The sequence below is a fragment of the Pyxicephalus adspersus genome, chromosome 5 (genome assembly GCF_032062135.1).
Source record: "Pyxicephalus adspersus chromosome 5, UCB_Pads_2.0, whole genome shotgun sequence".
In the NCBI taxonomy this organism is placed as follows: domain Eukaryota; kingdom Metazoa; phylum Chordata; class Amphibia; order Anura; family Pyxicephalidae; genus Pyxicephalus; species Pyxicephalus adspersus.
The window spans coordinates 82,144,080-82,163,115 of record NC_092862.1 but is presented as its reverse complement, the minus strand read 5'-3'; the positions used below and the strand labels follow the sequence as shown (position 1 = coordinate 82,163,115).

At 38.9% G+C, this 19,036-nt stretch overlaps 1 protein-coding gene across 1 annotated transcript in view; it reads right to left on the bottom strand.

The window, feature by feature from the left end:
* Positions 1 to 18,645, bottom strand: part of LOC140332066 (uncharacterized) — a 98,204-nt gene extending 79,559 nt beyond the window's left edge. The window contains exons 1-3 of the mRNA XM_072413366.1: positions 18,568 to 18,645; positions 17,179 to 18,345; positions 15,684 to 15,807 (exon numbers count right to left, since the gene is read on the bottom strand). Coding sequence (XP_072269467.1) covers positions 15,684 to 15,807; positions 17,179 to 18,023 — 969 coding nt within the window. The 5' untranslated portion in view covers positions 18,024 to 18,345; positions 18,568 to 18,645. The remainder of the gene's footprint in view (positions 1 to 15,683; positions 15,808 to 17,178; positions 18,346 to 18,567) is intronic.
* Between the last annotated feature and the right edge of the window lie 391 nt (positions 18,646 to 19,036).

Below are 19,036 nucleotides of genomic sequence, written 5' to 3'. Positions count from 1 at the left end.
AAAAAACAATCTTACCAGACCAATTCCTTAAAAGCTGTTTTCATGAAGTGAATTAATTTGTGTTTGAGCGCCAGCCTGTGTCTGATAGACTTATTAACAGCATGCAATGCCAAGCTGCAATATTAAAAGCTAGCAAAATACTTTCTTGTATCAAAAGAGGTTTAGACTGACGAGATATAATCCTGCCCCTGTACAACGCATTGGTCAGACAACATCTGGAATATGCAGTCCAGTTTTAGACACCAGTTCCTAAAAAGGACATTGTGGAATTGAGTGCAGAGAAGGGCAACTAAACTAATAAAAGGAATGGAGGAGCTCAGCTATGAGGAGAGATTAGCTGAACTGAATCTATTCTACCTGGAGAAGAGACGTTTAAGGGGGCATATACTCACCCTGTATAAATATATAAATGGTCCACATAGAGAACTCTTATCCCAATTATTCACTTAGATCATTACAAAGGACAGGAGGGCACTCTTTGTGTCTGGAGAAAAAGAAGTTTAAGCTCCGGATAAGGAAGAGATTTTTCACTGTAAGGTCTGTGAAAATGTGGAATAGGCTCCCTCAGGAAGTAGTTTCAACAACTACTATAGATTGCTTTAAGAAAAAGCTGGATGTTTTTCTAGAAGCGCAGAATATAACTGGATATTAGGCTTTAAAGTAAAAATAACAATGACTGTTGATCCAGGGAACATCCGATTGCCTCATGGAATCGGGAAGGAATTTTTTACCAGGGTTTTTTTTTTTGCCTTCCTTTGGACCAACTATGTCCATAGAGTTTTATATCTGGGATATATTTCCCTAGTGGTTGAACTTGATGGACTTATGTCTTTTTTCAACCTGACCTACTATGTAACTATATATGGTGCAGCAGATTTGACCGACCTCTTTATTACTACCTGGGTGCCCAAAAGCCACAGAGCTCCTCCTAGCTTCTGGAGAGAAGAACACCACGACCCACCTACTACTTATGCCCCAGCGAGGCTAGCACTGCAGGGACCAACACATTTGAGCTTCTGCTATCAAATTGTGCTCAGCACATACTTGAATTGCGGCAAATCTGGACACCTCTGAACCCCCCCCCCCCCTTACCAAAACCGATGACATCGCCAAGGCAACTCAGAAAATCCCCAGCCTGTTACTGTGAACAACTGGACCGGCTTTCGGGATACCAGAGCAGATGTCACCCTAATACAAGCCAATCTGATTATCCCTAAAAAAAAATTATCCCTAACAAGAACCTTACTCTTACTTGAATTTAAATCATCCACTTTTTTGTAAGTTCACACTGATTAAGGGAACAGATTGTGGTGCTCAGATGATGCATCCATTAGGGGTACTGCTAGGAGCAGATTTGGGCACTCCGATCTTATATTATAAAGCACCTGATGAGAGAAAGACACACTGAGCATTCCAAGGTACTGTACAAAGCTGAAGATGCAACATCTGAGATTTTTGAATGTCTAAACATTTCCAAACCAGCTATGAAAAAATGAGATGAAAATGTATTGCAGTGTTGGCTGTCACTCGCAGTGCTCCGGCCAAGATTATATCAGAAAAAGGGGAGAGTTTTTCTAATCCTTCTCCCTGCTCTGCTTTAGTAGGCTCAGTCTCTATATCACTCCTGCTATCCTTGTTTGTCACAAGACAGACAGAGGGGAAAAGTAGTGAAGACTTTGTACAAGCACTGCAGAAGTACCCAAGTCTTGAATGACAGAGACTTGGCTTCTAGACCTGCGGAGAAGGGAGCCAAATACCTGGTATACTAGGACAAGGAGAAGCTGTACCAAGAGGATCTGCCAACTGACGGCAGTATGGTAAAAACAAGTCAGATAGCAGCCTATCGTTTTAGATAAATTTAGGGGACATTTGTTAAAAACATTAAATTCCCCTTTCAGGTCACTTGGGTGTTGCCAAGACCAAGGCTCTAGTAAACTTTTTTTTTTAGATCGATACTGTTGGTCCTGTACAGACGTTCCAAAAGTAGGCAAGGCAGAAGATGTGCACAGACACACACACACACTTTGGATCGACATCCAGTGAATAATGAGCCCTTCTGTAGGTTTGCAGAACATAGTCCACTATGCCACCCGTCATCCAGTAAGCTGTGGCACTTTCCCCCCTCAGGGCAGACGCACAAAACGACCGTGTGAATATTTCAATGGTACCCTATAGATGTTCCGATGTTTGTTGGGTCACAAGGGATGGACTGGGAATAATATCTTCCTCATCTGCTGTTTACTTACCGAAAGGTACCTCAGTAGTCCACAGGCTCCTCACCTTTTGAGCTCCTGTATGGCAAAAAAATGAGAGGCCCACACAACCCAATCAGAGTTTTGGGAGGCAGGGTAGATGGTACAGAGGTCTCTATAGCAGACTGTGTACTTAAATTTAAAGATAAGATGGAGGAATTTGTGGGGATGGTCAGAGAACATGACAGGCTCAAGCTAAGCAAAAAGTGCTGGTATGATCAATACACCAGAGAACAGACTTACAAGATGGGCCAGCAGGTGTATGGTTTCGTTGCCAATGTGGCAGAACAAAATGCAGGCTGCCTGGGAAGGACTGTATCCAATCACTCACTCACCGTCTCAATGAGGTAACCTACATGTAAAATCTAGGGGGCAGGAGGCAAAGGGTTTTTCATGTGAATGCGCCTAAACTCCCTGGCGGTATAAATACTAAGTAATTTTAAATGTAAAAGCAGTACAATTAAAAATACTTAGTATTTTAAATTTCCTGCCTTGTCCCGCCTACCAGCCACACTGGCGAGCAGATGCTCACGTCCCCAATGTTCACACGCAGATGCCAGCTGGGCATTGCAAGGTTACACAGATGCCCAGGTGGAATCGCCAAGGAAAGAAGATGCCGGGCATTGCTGGAAGACACTCTGGGCACCACAAGAGAACAGCTTATGTCATATGCCTGTATGTAGTCAGCCAGAAGAGAAGAGGTTGATCCACTGGTCCATCCAGAGGTTGATCCACTGCTAGATTTGTTAGCCGACATCTAAGAGGTGGGAAATGATCTAACCATCAATTCACAACTCTGCCTCTGACAGAAGGATTAGCTGCTGGAAACACCACACAGGCACTCCTTTCACTGGGCTTCACATCACCGGTAGTTTTGATCACCAAAAGGGAACGAACCACCAGGTTTTGTATGAACTACAAAAAAAAAAAAAAAAAACTGAATTTCATCACCTTCTTTAATGCCTACTCTGTACCCACAATCAATCAGTTTTTGGATAAGTTGGCGGGTGCCCACTATCTGACAATCACGGATTTGGGCTGGGAGAAAAAAAAAAAAGCCTTCATCACCTTTCGTGGATTATTGAAGTTTATTGTAATGCATTTTCAGATGAAGAATGCACCAGCACGTTCCACAGGGTCGTAAACGACCTACAGTAAGGGCTGGGCAGATTTACAGTTGCCTACGTGGATGATATTGCAGTGTTCAGTAACACTGGGAAGAGCACCTCAATCACCTGTCATTGGACAGGATGGCATAAGCCCATCTGACAGTAAAACCCAGCAGATTGGCATGACTGAAGTCCAGTACCTAGGGGATCAGGTAGGATGCAACACCCTGAGACAGGGAAGGTTGAGGCCATAATGGCCTGGCCCAAAACCAAGAAACAGGACATGCTATTCTTTGGGACAGACGATTACTACAAGAAGTTTGTACTTCACTATAGTACCCTGGCCAAGCCCCTGACCATCCTAACCCAGAAGAGAAGGCCCAGAACAGTGGAAAAGACTTCAGACTTTGAAGAAAGCACTTGTCAGTGCTCCTCTGTTCAAGCCCCAAAGCTCACCTTTCAGTTTTTAGTACAAACCGACGCATCTTCCTATGGCTAAGGCACAGTACTAAGCCAGGTGAATCCTGTGGGAGAAGGGCATCCAATGCTTTACCTTAATAGGAAATTGCTCTCTAGGGAAGTGGCATATGCCAGCAATGAAAAGTGCCGCTCGAGTCCTGCAGAAGCTGCAGCCATACTTGTATGGCCAGAGCTTCACAGTCACCACTGATCACAACCCACTCAGTTGGTTGAACCGTACCGCAAGGGACAACAGGTAGTTGCTCCCTTAGAACCACATTCTTCAGCAGTATGATTTCACAATCCTGAACCTTGGAAAATATGAATCTGGCTATAAGAGCATCCTAGGTGTGTCCACAGAGCATCATAATCCATGTGAACATACCCTCATAGATTTCCCACACTTTGCTGTCATTGGATGGTCCTATTAGTCCTGCTTCTGTGTACTGTCATAGAAAAAGCCATATAGGCCTACTGAGGCCGAGAGGAAATTATCACAGTTTGAAAGTATTTAGAAAACCAAGGAAAAACCAAGTAATCTCTTTGTAGATTGTAGACATTTCTCCTGGGTGAAAAGATGTAATAAAAAAATAAAAAAATCTACCCTTTAAACACCGTTATATATCCCAATCATTTTTCAGATGCCTTCAATAATAAATAGGTTTATACATTTTGGCAATTATAAACCTCCTCACGTTAGAATTTTAAGGGGGCGTGTCAATCCCTGACTACAATCTCATTATCATCAGCTAGTGTGCATGCACAGATGTCTGTTCTGGTGCAACTATATGGTAGGGATCTATGCATGTAGCTTCATATAGCCACTGCAGTTAAGGGAAAAATCAGTTAAAGGACAAAAAATAAATCCCTCTTTTACCAAGCACAATTTTTTATTTCCGCTTAGGTTGCTGTTGGAATTTTTCTGTATTTTGTCTTAAAAACACTGCCAGGACAGTATAAACAAATAAAAAAACAGACAGACACCTGAAGCCTATGAAAAATAAAGGACTCACAAGCTACATTTAAATTTAGGGAGAAGTGTGGGTGGGAGGCCTGGCCGGCAACCAGAAAACCACCAGTATTGCCTGAGGAATACAGGAAAATCCAGCTCTTTGCAGATCTATCTCAAACTACGCTGCAAGCCAGGAAAAAATGTCTTCCTCTTACTAAAGTTCTGGGAAAAAGAAAAGTCCTATATAAATGGGGATTTCCCACAAAGCAGATTATATTTTATATGGGGAAAAATTATCCTGTACCTGGAATGAAACTGCTGGCTAAATGGAAAATCCCTAATGAATTTTCTCCGCATTCCCCAGCATCTCCTCCAAAACGAATGGAATCCGAGTGAACATGATCTATATTAATTTATTGCAGTATGATTGAAGTTCTTTTGAACCTCTACTATTTTCTGGTTCCATGAAACATGTTGTTTAAGGTCACACAGTTAGAGATACCTTGAACGTGTTTTCCCCCCACCCGAAGTTACCAAAGCATAGATACTCTGCCCATGTACCTGGAATTTTTGACCAGGATGTTTTTACCCGTTTGTAAGGTGATCTTCCCTCTTGTTTTTCCTTTTTTTCTAATGCCAATCTCTCAATATTGGCACAACATTAAGAAGTGCAATGTTCCTCAAGTGAATTGTATCATTACTTCTCCCAATTATGGGGATTACATTTTTGTCTAATAATGCAAGGGGATTAAATAGCCCTTTTAAAAGATCGGAACTTTTGAATGAAGCCCCCATCCTAATGCTGATATTTTTCTTCGAGAAATCACATTTTGCTAAAGAAAAGTTGCCAACGTTGAATCCCAATAGATTCCCATACAGATATTGAGCCAATGCTGATGTCAAAAAAAGAGTACTTATCGCTTTCCAATATATTTCTCATATTGAAGATTCTAATAGACTGTTTCTTATTTTGGTGTGCCAAGATAATTTTTTTTTTTTTTTTTTTAATCTCTATGCTCCAAATACAAAACAATGCCCTTTCCTTACAAAAGTTATGTCCAAAGTGGCATTGGTACGACAAGGAACTTTAATTTTAGGAGGCGATTTTAATGCAACTGCTGATCATACCTTTTGTCTACTATACTGTAGCACAAAGTATGTTTTTTGAAATTAATGATTTAGAGGGAACAAACCATTTTACATTGTGGAATGCAAATAAGGCTTTCATTAGAGGAGTTTGTATAAAAATATGTTCTTATGAAAAGAAACAGTTCACAGATATCCTTGGCCAAATTAAAACAAACAATGTTTTAAATAAAAAATGCCTCTCTCATTCTCAATCAACAACTATATTGCACGATAGACACCAACTAAGATCACTTCTTTTGTATAAATATCAGAAGTCCCAGCAATGATGTAGGGTGCAACAGTATGCCTTACACAATAAGGCTGGAGCTTTTCTAAGCGAAACACCTTAAAGCCCAAAGAAACAAATTCAAGATTATTTCCATACTTGACCCAATCACGAACCAATTATGTACCAACCCCAAATCTATTGCTAATGCGTTCCGTAATTACTACTCTTTTTTAGATAACCTAAAATCTGATGCCTCAACGCCCCAACCTAATGTTGAAATAGTCTCGTTTTTAAGTAAAGTTCAATTACATTTTTTTGACAACTGAACAAGCGGATTCCCTATTAGCTTCTTTTTCAGAGCAGGAAATAATCAGAGGGGTTAAATTGATTTCGGTTGGCATATCTCCGGGAGCTGGTGGCTTCCTGAATAAATATTACAAACGGTTCTCCCATCTATTGACCCAATACCTAAAGGAGATCGTTGATCTGGCTGCAAATGTAGACTAGTTCCCAAGTGAAATGCTACAAGCGGTGATATTGCCGATTCCTAAATCTTGTAAAGACCCTGCACACACCAACTACAGACCTTTTTCACTTCTGAACACAGATGTGAAGATCTTTGCAAAACTAATAGCAAATAGATTGGAAGATATTGTCCCACTCTGGTTAAACCTGACCAGGTGGGATTTGTAAAACACAGACAGACCCCCGATGGTACTAGGTGCCTAATTATTATATTGAAACAGGTTGAGATTTCTGAACAACCTGCTCTGCTTCTATCTTTAGACGCAGTGAAGGCGTATAGAGTGCATTGGGGTTATTTGTCATTGGTACTGGATAAATTAGGTTTTATTGGCCATATTAAAACGGCCATTAGGGCCTTGTACTCAAACCCATCTGCGATCTTCACATCTGGAGCTTTATCGCAGTCATTTTAAATTACTAACGGGAAATGCCAGGGATGCCCATTATCTCCAGTAGTTTTTTTTATTGCTACTAGAGCACCTAGAGGAATATATCCGTAACTAAGGTGGTGTTCAGATTCAGAACACAGTTCATAAGATTAGTCTCTTCGCAGATTATTTATTCCTTATGCTTACCAACCCAGAGAGATCTCTGAGGGCCATTCAGGGAATACTGAATGAATTCAGTGAAGTTTAATATTATAAAGTCAATGCTTCTAAGTTCCAACTTTTAGGTATCCATATACTTGTAAATCTTAAATTGCATATATTATTTTCTTTTCCTTACACATGGTAAAATAAATGTAAACTTTTTGGGGATTAATATTCCATCTCATTCTGCGCAACTTTTCCATAACAACGTCTCCAATTTTTTGACAACTTTTAACTAGTGAATTAGACTAATTGCAAAAAAAAGGTAAATATCCATGGCAGGCTGTGTGGCAGCTGTTAAATGTTTATATTGCATCTCTTCCACACTATTGTGATACCTGTGCCTAAAAATGTATTACCACACTACAAAATATACTTATGGCCTTTATTTGGAAGAAGAAAAGACCTAGATGCACTTTCAGGATACTTACTCGACACAATATTTGGTGGTATGGGTATACCGAATTTATTGCATTACTATGCTGCTTCGATCGTTTCACAGATTGTTTATTGGTGGCAACCTTCTGCCCATAAACCGTGGGCTATGATGGAACAACATTTTCTTCCCATCTGTACTTTGCAACAATTGTTAATGGCTATTAAATTGGGATTTCCTATCCCCTCTACTCCTTATGTCACTATACAAGCTACATTCAAAATCTGGGCCACATCTGTCCTAACACTGACAGAAACCTACCCATGTCTAACGATTTATCCTAGTATTAGAGTGTTGGAAACATTTATTCCACAGCTATCTCTACTTGCTTGGATAAGTTGTGGCATATCTAATTTAAATGATATCTTTACTACATAGGAACTTAACTCCTTTGCTTTTCTACAATCCACGTATCACTTGCCTGGCAAGGAATATTTTACTTACCTTGGAATTAGGCATCTTATTAGGACTTTCCCCTTGCGCACAGATTTTAACATTGATCTTTTTTTAAAACCATTTTTCCAACAGTTTGTTATACAACGAGGAAGTATATCTAAAAACTATATTGTACTTAAGAATCTAGAGAGTTTTCTTTAACTCCTCAAATGTAAAAATAGCCCAAGGAATTGGGTAAGGATATCTCTCCCCACTTGTGGGCTAAAGCTTTATAAAGCCACTAGATGTAAAAATCATTGAGATCCCTTCCAACGTATTATTAATAGGTGGTACCTTACGCCCTACAAGTTATCAAAAATTTCAAGCGATCATTCTGCTACTTGTTAGAAGCAATGTGGAGATATAGGCTCATTGTCGCACTTACTGTGGTTTTGTAGGTCCATTAGATCTTACTGGACGTTAGTATTTCAGCTGATATCTGACCTTACCCTTTATTTAGATAACACCTACACCGGAACTGGCTATTTTACATATAAGTATTGAACAATTCCTTAGTAGCAGTAGAACAATTGTTATTCATATACTGCTGTTAGCAAAGTTGCATATTACTAAACTATACTATACTAAATTGTGGAAAACTCCTCAAATCCCATGCCCACATGACCATGCCATATGATAAGTTCTATAGTAAATGGAAACTCTGGCTTGATCATCCCCCTCTGCAATGTTGTGTGTTTAACTATACTTATATCTTGTTGGACTTGCGTTTTTGCCTGAAATATTAGACTGGTATTTTCCTTGACCCCTGTTTATTGTTTGTTTTATTGTCTAGTTTTGTTATTTTCCACCTGTTCTAAACATACTCATTCCTTTTTCCAAACCCTAATGTTTGTAAATATTATGATCAAAATTTCAATAAAGAATAATTGAATTGTAAATCTGAAGAGGAAATCTGCAAGAGTAGACCACATTCAAGCAGAAAGTAGACAAGACACCAACTCCCGACCTGTCTAGATTCCAATGGTACTTTGGGTCTATCACAACCATATATGCAGTCTGCTGGAGCATAATAGCAGGTGAGTGTTTATGTGGAATCTCCCTTTCATTTGAGTTTCCACAGTGCAGCATTTGTTGCAGAACACAGTCAAAAAGAAAAAACAAGTACAGCCTCTATCAAGTCTAAAGTTTTGCAAACCAGGACCTAAAAGAAAATCCTGGCGAGTTCTAAAATTAGGTAAACAAACTGAGATGTACAACAATTGAGACATTAAACAGCTTTCATTTTTTAACAAAGACAAAATGCAGCATGTCACGAAAAGTACCCAAGGTCAGACCGCTCAACACCTGGAAATTGCTAAAGACCCACGAGCTACATCTCAGACCGAACAGACCTTATTTGGCATGTTAAAGGTTAAAATTCATGACAGTAAAATTAGAAGAAAAAAAAAAACTGAACAAGCATGGCTTGTTTAGAAGGGTTGAATAGGAAAGCAAAACAAAAACATGGTAGCACAGCTTAGGTTTGCCAAGTGTGTCTTAAATTGCAAAAACATTTACCTTAGGGCAGAGAAGACCAGTTAGGTCTGTTGGCAAAAAAACCTCAGTATAAACCTCTCATACGAACCGTCAAGCACCGGGGATGGAGGGGTGACAACTTGGGTCTGTTAATCTACAGAAACTGGGCACCTTGCATTTACCAAGTTCAACTTAATGTCTTTGTGTACAAAAATATTGTATTGTGAGACCATCTGTGATACAGTGGGACTGTGCAAAAAAAAAAAAAAAAAAAATACCCAAATGCCCAATAACCTTAATGAAAATTAACTAATTATAAATAGAGCCCCCTTTTTTTGAACACTGCAAAAGGATCAATAATACAAACAAAAAAATAATTTCTGTTTTTTGTTTTTTTTACTTTGACACTTTAATCTTGCGGGCTACTTTTTTTGTTTAACTACTTCCAGACCAGTTTTCAGTCGCTGGTAATTCTATCTCCATTTTGGGCTTTATAAACCTCTTTTTCAACATATAAAGATCAAAAGTGGGTATTGATTAGATTTATTTTTTAGGGTAACCATGACCAGCTGTGATTGGTCCTGTAACTGGCCTCCATGCATAATCTTTTTACTATTTCAAGTATTTATTAGGATTTGCATTACTCTCCTTAAAAACTGCTGTTTTAAATGTTTTCAATATTTATTTTCGGCTTGACTAATTTTCAGATGCCCAAATGCCTTTGACTTTTTTTTATCTTTTTCAGACAAACCTTGTGGCGAGAACTTGCCATATTTTCATACCCATATGTTTTGAGACTTTAAAAAAGGTCTATATTTTATTCACATGTCAAAGACATAGTAACCATTTTAGTATTTTATGCATTACATGAGATGAGCATGGATATATTTTCCAGCAGTTTAAGTATCTACAAGAAGATCACTTATTTACCCTGGCCTAGAGTCATTTTCATAAAAAAATTGACAAAAGAGTAGTTTCATTTCCCAACTTTGCAATACAGACAGTCTTTGAGTTACCATCCAAATTAGATACAACTCACACTTACAATTGGAGACAGTAAAAGCAGGGGTCACCAGGCTGCAGCCAAAGTGTACTGAGCGACCATCCACACAGTCTGTGTTAGTCAGAAAAAATACAGCCAGCAAGGGGTGTCCACCATCCCAAGACCACTATACCATACATTATGTTATAATAATCATACTAATTGAAGCATAAATGGCTAATAAAGTTAGAGGTTTAACACTTCCTTGATTCCTACCTTAAGAAACACACTCCACTCTTTTAACCCCCCTAGAGCTCTAATTGTCAGTTTTTTTTATGCAAAAAGTGATCCTATTGTTTTTGCATAGAAATTTGTTTGTATTGTGGGCCTGTAATACTTAACTCCCAGGTATAATTATATTTATTATATTATAATCATAAATTATAATATAATTAATTATAAATCATAATTATAAAAAATAATGAAATAGACCACAACAATGTTATTTATCAAAAAAATATTTTTTCAAAAATTTCTGACTGAAATTCTCCAAAGAAGGGGGCAATATTATTGATAAATAATAATATAAATGTAATGATTTAATCTTTGCGTTTTTTCCTTCTTCTGTCATCGGTCTTTGAGCTGCAAACCATGCACATCCTTGTAGGTGCTGCCTTTTTCTGGGTTTGGGGGAATGTATTCAATGAAGTGACGACCGGTGAGATGTTCTGGGTTTACAACGGTGGAAGCACGACGTCCAGGTCTATTCATAGCCACATTTGGTGTTTGGTGGTAGTTGACTATGGATTCAGAAACTTGCAAAATGAAGTCTGAATGATTCACAGGCCTCTGACAATTTTTTCTGTACAGAATGTAGGCATTCCATATGCACTGCTCAACTAGATGCCTGAAAGTTTTTTTGTAGTACTTCCTTTGCTGTTTCCTCATCGCTGGGTAGAAGGTCATGGCTTGGTCAGCTCTGTCGACACCTCCCATGTTGTTGTTGTAGTCAATCACCATCTGTGGCTTCATCACTTCTTTCCCACGTTTTAGGTGTACCAGAATGGTGGAGGCATCATGGACAGTACTCATCAGGCACACATCTTTCTTGTCACACCATCTCAGGGCCATCATCTTGCCAGGCAACAGTTTCTCCTGTCTTCAGCTTCCCTTTTTGCAAACAGTGATGGTAGGTTGAGCCGGTTAGCCCTAACTGTTCTATAGGCATCAGTTCTGTGTTGCAGAAGGAACTTATAAAGCTCAGGAGAGGTGTAATAATGGTCAGCTTTGACACAATAGACCTGACCTAGCAATGGCTAAACATTTCAAAAATTTAAAAAAAGTTAGCAAACACAGAGAAGCATACATGTTGGCATAAAAAACATTTAGCAAAAAAATTCAAAAAGTTAGTAAACACAGAGCAGCTTACCTGTTTTGTCTCCGCGACATTTTTTTCGATAATTTCATCGGTCAAAAACAACTTCAGGTATGCCAGGGGGTTGACGCATTCAGCCTCAATTTTTATCCCAGGTGCGTCAGTGAATGAAAATCTTGGCGGTGCTGTCTGGTCCGCATCAAGGTCAATGAGCACTGACCTCAGGTCCAGAATTGTCGCTCAGTTCACTTTCACTGTCTGATGACAAATTTACTGGTGAATCACTATCGCTCGATTCCACAAGGGACTCCAAAACGCTATCACCGCTTTCAAATTCCTCCAAAACAGCGCTTGCGCTAGCCAGATGCCTTTTGGATGCCATGTGGTCGCCAGTAATCAGTCAAGAACAGTCAAGGTCAAAGACAGTGATGAAATGATACATTCAGGAAGTGATTTATAAGTCATCAAAAGGTCAGATCAAGGTCAGGGCTAATAGTGGGCAAAATGTAAATCAGGGCACTGGGCAACGATGCTTGGTGCACTAAAATGTGTATTTATACTTTTATTTTGTGTTTTTCACTGTAAAAAAAAATTTAAAAGCAGGGTACATAGTAATCTGCTTTTAAATTTCCCGCCCCAAGAATCCATCACTCCACCGCATCACCCGGTAGATGTCACGGGGATGTCCCCGCCCTGCTCACTCCCCTAGATCCACCAACAATGCTGCTCGCATCACCCGGAGGATGCGAGCGTCACATCCTCCAGGTAATGCGAGCAGCTATAGTAAATTTCGGGGGTGATGCCAGCGGGAAATCACCAGTTAGATGTGAAGCACAATGCAGAAGTCCTGCACGGTGCATCGCATCTAACTGATAATAGGCGCAGCAGCATGGTCAGGACCCAGGCAGCATTTAAAAGCAGATTCGGTAATTGGTAATCTGCTTTTAAATTTCGGCATCACAGTGGGATCGTCCGATCACCACTGGAGCATGGGGCACAGGTAAGAGGGCCTTCTAAAGTTCACACTCGGGGTTACCGCTTTTTGCAAGTGAATTCCACCCCGAGTCACACTCGGGATTACCGCAAGGGGGGTTAAGAGAAGCAAAATGAGACTGACTCAGCAGCAGAATCAGACCTATTACTAGTCCTATCCTCACCAAGAATTCCATCTTCTACCAAGATTTTTTAAGGTTGTACTGCTGTTTAAGCTTTTACAAAGAGTAAGTACAAAAAGTTCAAACAATATATGTTAAAACAGACATCTGCCCGAGTTGCATTTAGTTAAAATGTACCTGTTCCAACTTGCAATCTCAACATAAGAACAAACCCAGAGAACCTAATCTCGTCCACAACCTAGGGGCTGCTTGTACTTTGCAGAAGGACTACAGTTGCACTATTTTCATTAGTGCAGTTGTAGTTATTTGGTACCTGGCTGCGGTTATATACATTTTTAACCTTATTTTTAATATGAAAATGTCTAATTATTCACATGGAAGGGTGTTCCTCATATTAGTTGTTTAAGTGTTTCAATTGGAATATTTTGACTTTTTTTTTAGCAGAGGTTCTTTTTTTATCATTAGACCGTTGGATGATGTGTTACCAAAAAGCTGCTTGACAAAAAGATTATTTTTAAATAAATTAGTTTTTACAGAACTTCATACATTCCCAATATATTTTGCATGTGTCTATGTGAAACATTCCTATATTTGCTATGTTCAATAAAGACAATGTTCCAGTCCAAGTTTTGGAGAGAACCCAGTATTGGAAAATTCTGTTAAAGCAGAACTAAACCCAGTGGATACTCACACATCCCTACCCCATTGTGGTCACTTCCATCTTGTTCCTTCTCCTCCCTATTCCAATCTTGGGTCATCCTGACTGGCTAAGCTTGGGTGACATAACATTTAGTCCCTGCACACCAGGGGAAGCTGGAATGTGCCAGATATCCTGACAACAGACACCCATCTGCAGGTAAGAAGGAACATCCCCTGTCCTCTGATGCAATAAAGCCCTGCCTAATGCAACATTTTTCCACTTTAATATTGTTTTTTCATAGCACCAGGATACAATTGATTACAACACTAAATTTAATCATGTTAGGGTCACTGCTACCAGATTTTTCTATATAAACAATGGAGAAGAGCTCTGTATGGTTTGGGTTTAACATAGTACCGTAGTACCAGAGTACCGTTTCTAGTTGGGATTTTAAAACTGTCCCATAAAACTGTTCCAAATTTTATAAATAATAGCCTATTTACAATTTCAGCAGTGCTGTTACAAAAAAAGTTAACCAAAATATAGTCACAGCTCTCATATTAGGAAAAGAAGCACAATGGAGTTGTTACAAAAGCACTAGACTGAGCAGAGCATCCAAAGAAGCTAATGGCATTAGGATCTGCAAAAAAATGTAAGATAGTTTGGACAAATAAACACACTTTTTGGTTAACAAAAGGAAGGAATGCAACATTAAGCTAAAAAAAAAAAAAATTTATTTTAGGGACACTTAGTAGTCTTCCATTATTAGCACTGTCTGGGGAATGCAACAACTCCCAAAAATTACTGAATGGCAGTATGCCATATATAATTTCACTGTCCCTCCTTTTACTTTTACATCATTTCTCATAAAAACGTAGACTGCAACTTTTACCCCATTATTCCAAAAGGGCATAGCCAAAAACAAACAAAAAAGTAAGAAAGTAATTAAAAGAATAGTCCAGCACAATGCGATATCATTAAAATGTAGTTGACAAAAAAAAAAGTCTTGCAAAGTTAAAAAAAAACCTTCAAAAGCACTTATTGCCTGACAAACTGCAAACAAGAGAATTATAGGAGCAACATTAATGATGAACTTTAAAGTGATGAGATATAGAAGTTTTTAGAACATCAGAGAGCCTCTCAGTCTCTGAACATGATCCTTGAGGGTACTCTGGCATGGATATTGCCCTGGTACTCTTTTCTTTGATTTTAAAGCACAGTGATTGCCCTATTTATTGTTTCCCCAATTCTGTGATCTCAACCCACTAAAGAAGCCTTGCTGGCGAAACGCATCAGGACTTGGAGACCCATAATCACAAGTTACTTTTTGTGTCTGTCTACAACCAATATCTTTATCAGGATGATTGAACCTGTAACCTGAAAATTAGGCACTATTATGTATAAGACCTTCTGTGCATGTTGTATCTAGGGTTTAAGTATATGTTAATAAATAATTATGGTTTTCACACTATACTGCCAAAAAGCCTGTCTTTTCTTTACTCTCTTTACCTATATATATTGTGCCTACAGGCTTGGTATATGTGTAAGAATCCTTTATAAAAAAATTGACATCCCCAGGGTAAATTACAATTTTATTAAAGTGATAAATAGAGCCTTACCTTGTCCGCCGGCATCCTTCGCGATCTCCGTCCTCCTGTATCCTCCGGCCAGCGTCCTCCGCATCTGATGAGTCACCCGACCCGAGAGTTCCCAGTGACAGCGGCGTGTGCAGCCATTTTTTAATTTAATTTATATATTTAGACATGATTTTGTGTTTCAAACTATTATACTCATACTATTTTATTATACTGTAAGATAAATTTTCATGAAAAACAATGTACAGCTTTTTGACATATAAATCTAGACAGAAATGAACCACCCAGGTGGTTAAAAAATAACACGTGTTGTGTTTTTTTTTTTTTTTTTTAAATCAAGCTGCGTAAAGGAAAATAAGCCAAGTACATAAAACAAACCACTTACTTCTGCTGAAGACCAGAGATCCTTTATTACCCTCTGAATTCGGTTCACTACTTCCTGTCTCATAGCAGCTTCTTCAGGTCGTGGAGATATAAAATCATAAAAATCAATGATTTCTTCATGCAGTCTAAAAGTTAAACTCATTATTAGAGAGTTTTTACAAATGGAAACCATGTGCACAGGACAGTATAGCAGTTAGTTGTTGACAAAGCGAGGAAATCTGGGACAAGGTATCAATATTATAGGGTGTGGGGCTAAAGATACACTCACAGTTCACATCCTAAAGCCTAGTTCAGGTACAGGAATTAGTCAGGAACCAGTAAGGGGGGAAATTCAGATTCCTAGTACTACTTAGAGGAATAATAAATTAGCATAGATATGAGGGACAAACCACACCTCCCCACCAGATTTAGAGCTTCAGTACTGCCTACATTTTCTATAGACATGAGTGGGGCCCTACATAAACACTACATACAAACTGCATTTAAGTCTATTGAAGTTACTCTGCAGACAGTTGAACAAGATTTTTGATGGTACAAGATTGTAAACATCACAGGTGCCATTAGCTTTAGGAAAACAAAAATTAGGCAGCTGGGTGGGGATTGGGATTTAGCCTAAACAGGCTATTGGAACCGTTGGGGATTAGGGAGTTCAACCTAAAGTGAACCTATTCTTTAAAAAAATGTAAATTATCAAAGCTTTTGCCATTTCTATTAGGAAAGTTGAGGATCCAAATTATGAGGTGTCATATTATAAACCAGCACAGGACTGGAGCACTTGTGATCCACAGATTTCTCATATTGCTTGCCAGAAGATATGGTTTTCAAGTTGCACAAGTTTTAATTTTCTCAGATGTCTAATTTTTTTAATTTTGGGGGGATGGGTCTAGGAAAGAGCAGTAAATTGTGCTACACAAATTTACTAAAAATCAATGAAAAGATGTTAATGTCCTAATATGATTTTTTCACGGCTCAAAAACCTTCCCCTTAGACAGGCACTTTAATACAGTGAACATCAAAAACTAGTGTCTAAGTAAAATGCCCAAGCCCACAAATTTAGCGCAACCTCCCAAAACCTATTTTTGAGCCTAAGCAGTGGGAAATCATTTAGTGCTCTTGAGAATCATTAGAAGCTATAAGCAGATCTGCTACAGCATCACTTGGTGGTGCAACATAAATCTAAATGTTACATTTTACTTCTACGGTAAACTACCAAAGGCCATGTAGCAGTTTCTTTTTTCTTTAGCCCATGAATGAGACAATTAAACCCTAATCATTTACAGGAACAGATTGAATCTAGTAGTGCATTCTGCAACACTCCACTCAAAACCAGCCTATGGGTAAGCTTGTTGCTCCAAATGGAAGCCATGTGGAGCAGACAACCAGCCTCCATCCATACTGCAGACAACCAGCCTCCACCCAATACTAAAACTTCAGTACTTGGTATTTGCCTTTATTTTTTTGCTCACATTTAAAAAACCTTTTTTCCATCATCTTACCCCTGTATGCCAGCTCCATATTCTTTGCTTTTCCATGGGGCACCATTGGCCCTCTGCTCACAGTTTTGGCCTTCTATACTTCTACTTAGTCCTTCAGCCTGAAGAAAATTCATGCCATAAGCGATTGCTTTATTTTCTCTCTTGCTTTGACCATAGTAATCGGATTGTTGATTGCAACCAGAAAGCTGATTGAAAAGTTGATGATGCACTTCTTGATGGTCAGTGCAATTCAACAAAAGAGGGGAATCAATGTTCTGAAAAATACTGGAAGATTTTGTACACTGCATACACAGATTTTCACTAAACTCTTTCTCAGAGTAACAGCACTGCATCAGACCAGGGGTTGAAATATTTGGGGAGCAAACAGATTCTAATTTGTTACCTACTGGCAAGGAACACTTAAGGAAGTCATTACCATAGTCCGAGCATGATGATAAGGAAGAAGATGATGAAACAGAGGAATTTCTTTGAATTCTTGAAAGTGGAGAATAGCCATATGACTGAAAGGATGTAGATGGAGGCAATGCACACCCAGCAACCAGTGGTACATCATCTTCATTCTGATCTTCAGGTGAATAAGGAAAGGAGCCAGGGGTAACCGGGTAGTAAACAGGACCAGACTGAAATGTTTTATTATACATATTCAATGTTGTATCATTAAGACATATATTGGGAGAGCAAGGAAATGGCTCATCAAAAGTTTCAGAACTTGAAACTCTAGAATCAAGTGGGGCTATTTTGTAATGTGGGTTATACATGTCTTTGGACAGCTCCCATTTATGCATCTGAACAGCATTTGCAGGACCTTTTTGTTCTGGTTCTAACCAAGCTACATGTGGATCCATAAAAAACCAAAGTCACTTAAAATTTGTGAGAGAATCAATTTGAGAAATGTAGTAAAGGTTAAGAAAATTAAAATATATATATATAGATAAGAAATTTAGTTTAAATTTAATGTCCAGGTAATCAGCCTACATTCCAGTGGAAACCAAAAATGCGCTAAAGGATTTTCTAAAAGGCAACATAAGACACCAATATGAAACACATCTAACAGAAAAGGCCAAGGGAAAATTATGGGTTTAAAACATGTTGGTTTTGCGTACACACATGACCACACGATTATGCCAGATAAATTGCCATGGTTGCTATAAGCCGGTCATGCTTCATCTGCAAAGAAAAAAAAATATTATTTGCACATTCTGACAACAGTGCTCCAATAGTAAAATAGGTACAATAGTAAATACATCATGAAAAGGTTTCCCTTGGAGTACACAGAACACATTTTTGGAGGTTATGAAACAGAAAAGCCAGATACCCTGAACCCATAAAACCATGCTCATCACTCCTCCCGGCAGTGAGGAATGCCGTGCAAGTGCGCGGCCAACTCACCCACTCCAACTGATAATAGACTTCTGGTGTCACTACACGTAGAAAGGAAAATCCGAAAAACAGATAATGCGTTTACACCACAGCTTTTGAATCCTCACAAAAGCGATCAGCTGCTTAGAAAATGGAATGCTTGGCACGCCCCTTCCGTTCGAGATTTAAATCTGTGAACGAATATACTACGATAGCATAAAAAAGAAATAATGTGGATAACGCGGCTTACATTCTACTGGCTATCTGTATTAGGAGGGAAATTCAAGTAGGTACCGTGTTAGGCGTAATATTTGTGGGGATACAGGTCCTCCTGGGAGTGATACTGATTACATAGGTGTGTGACGTTTTCGATAAGGAGACGTTACACATATTAAAGTACCACAATGCTATTAGTGTAGGTACCAGAATCGTTTGTTTCACATGTGACAGCAGGAAAAAGGTGTAGTTGCCCCCTCCCTCCCAAAAAAAAATAAATAAA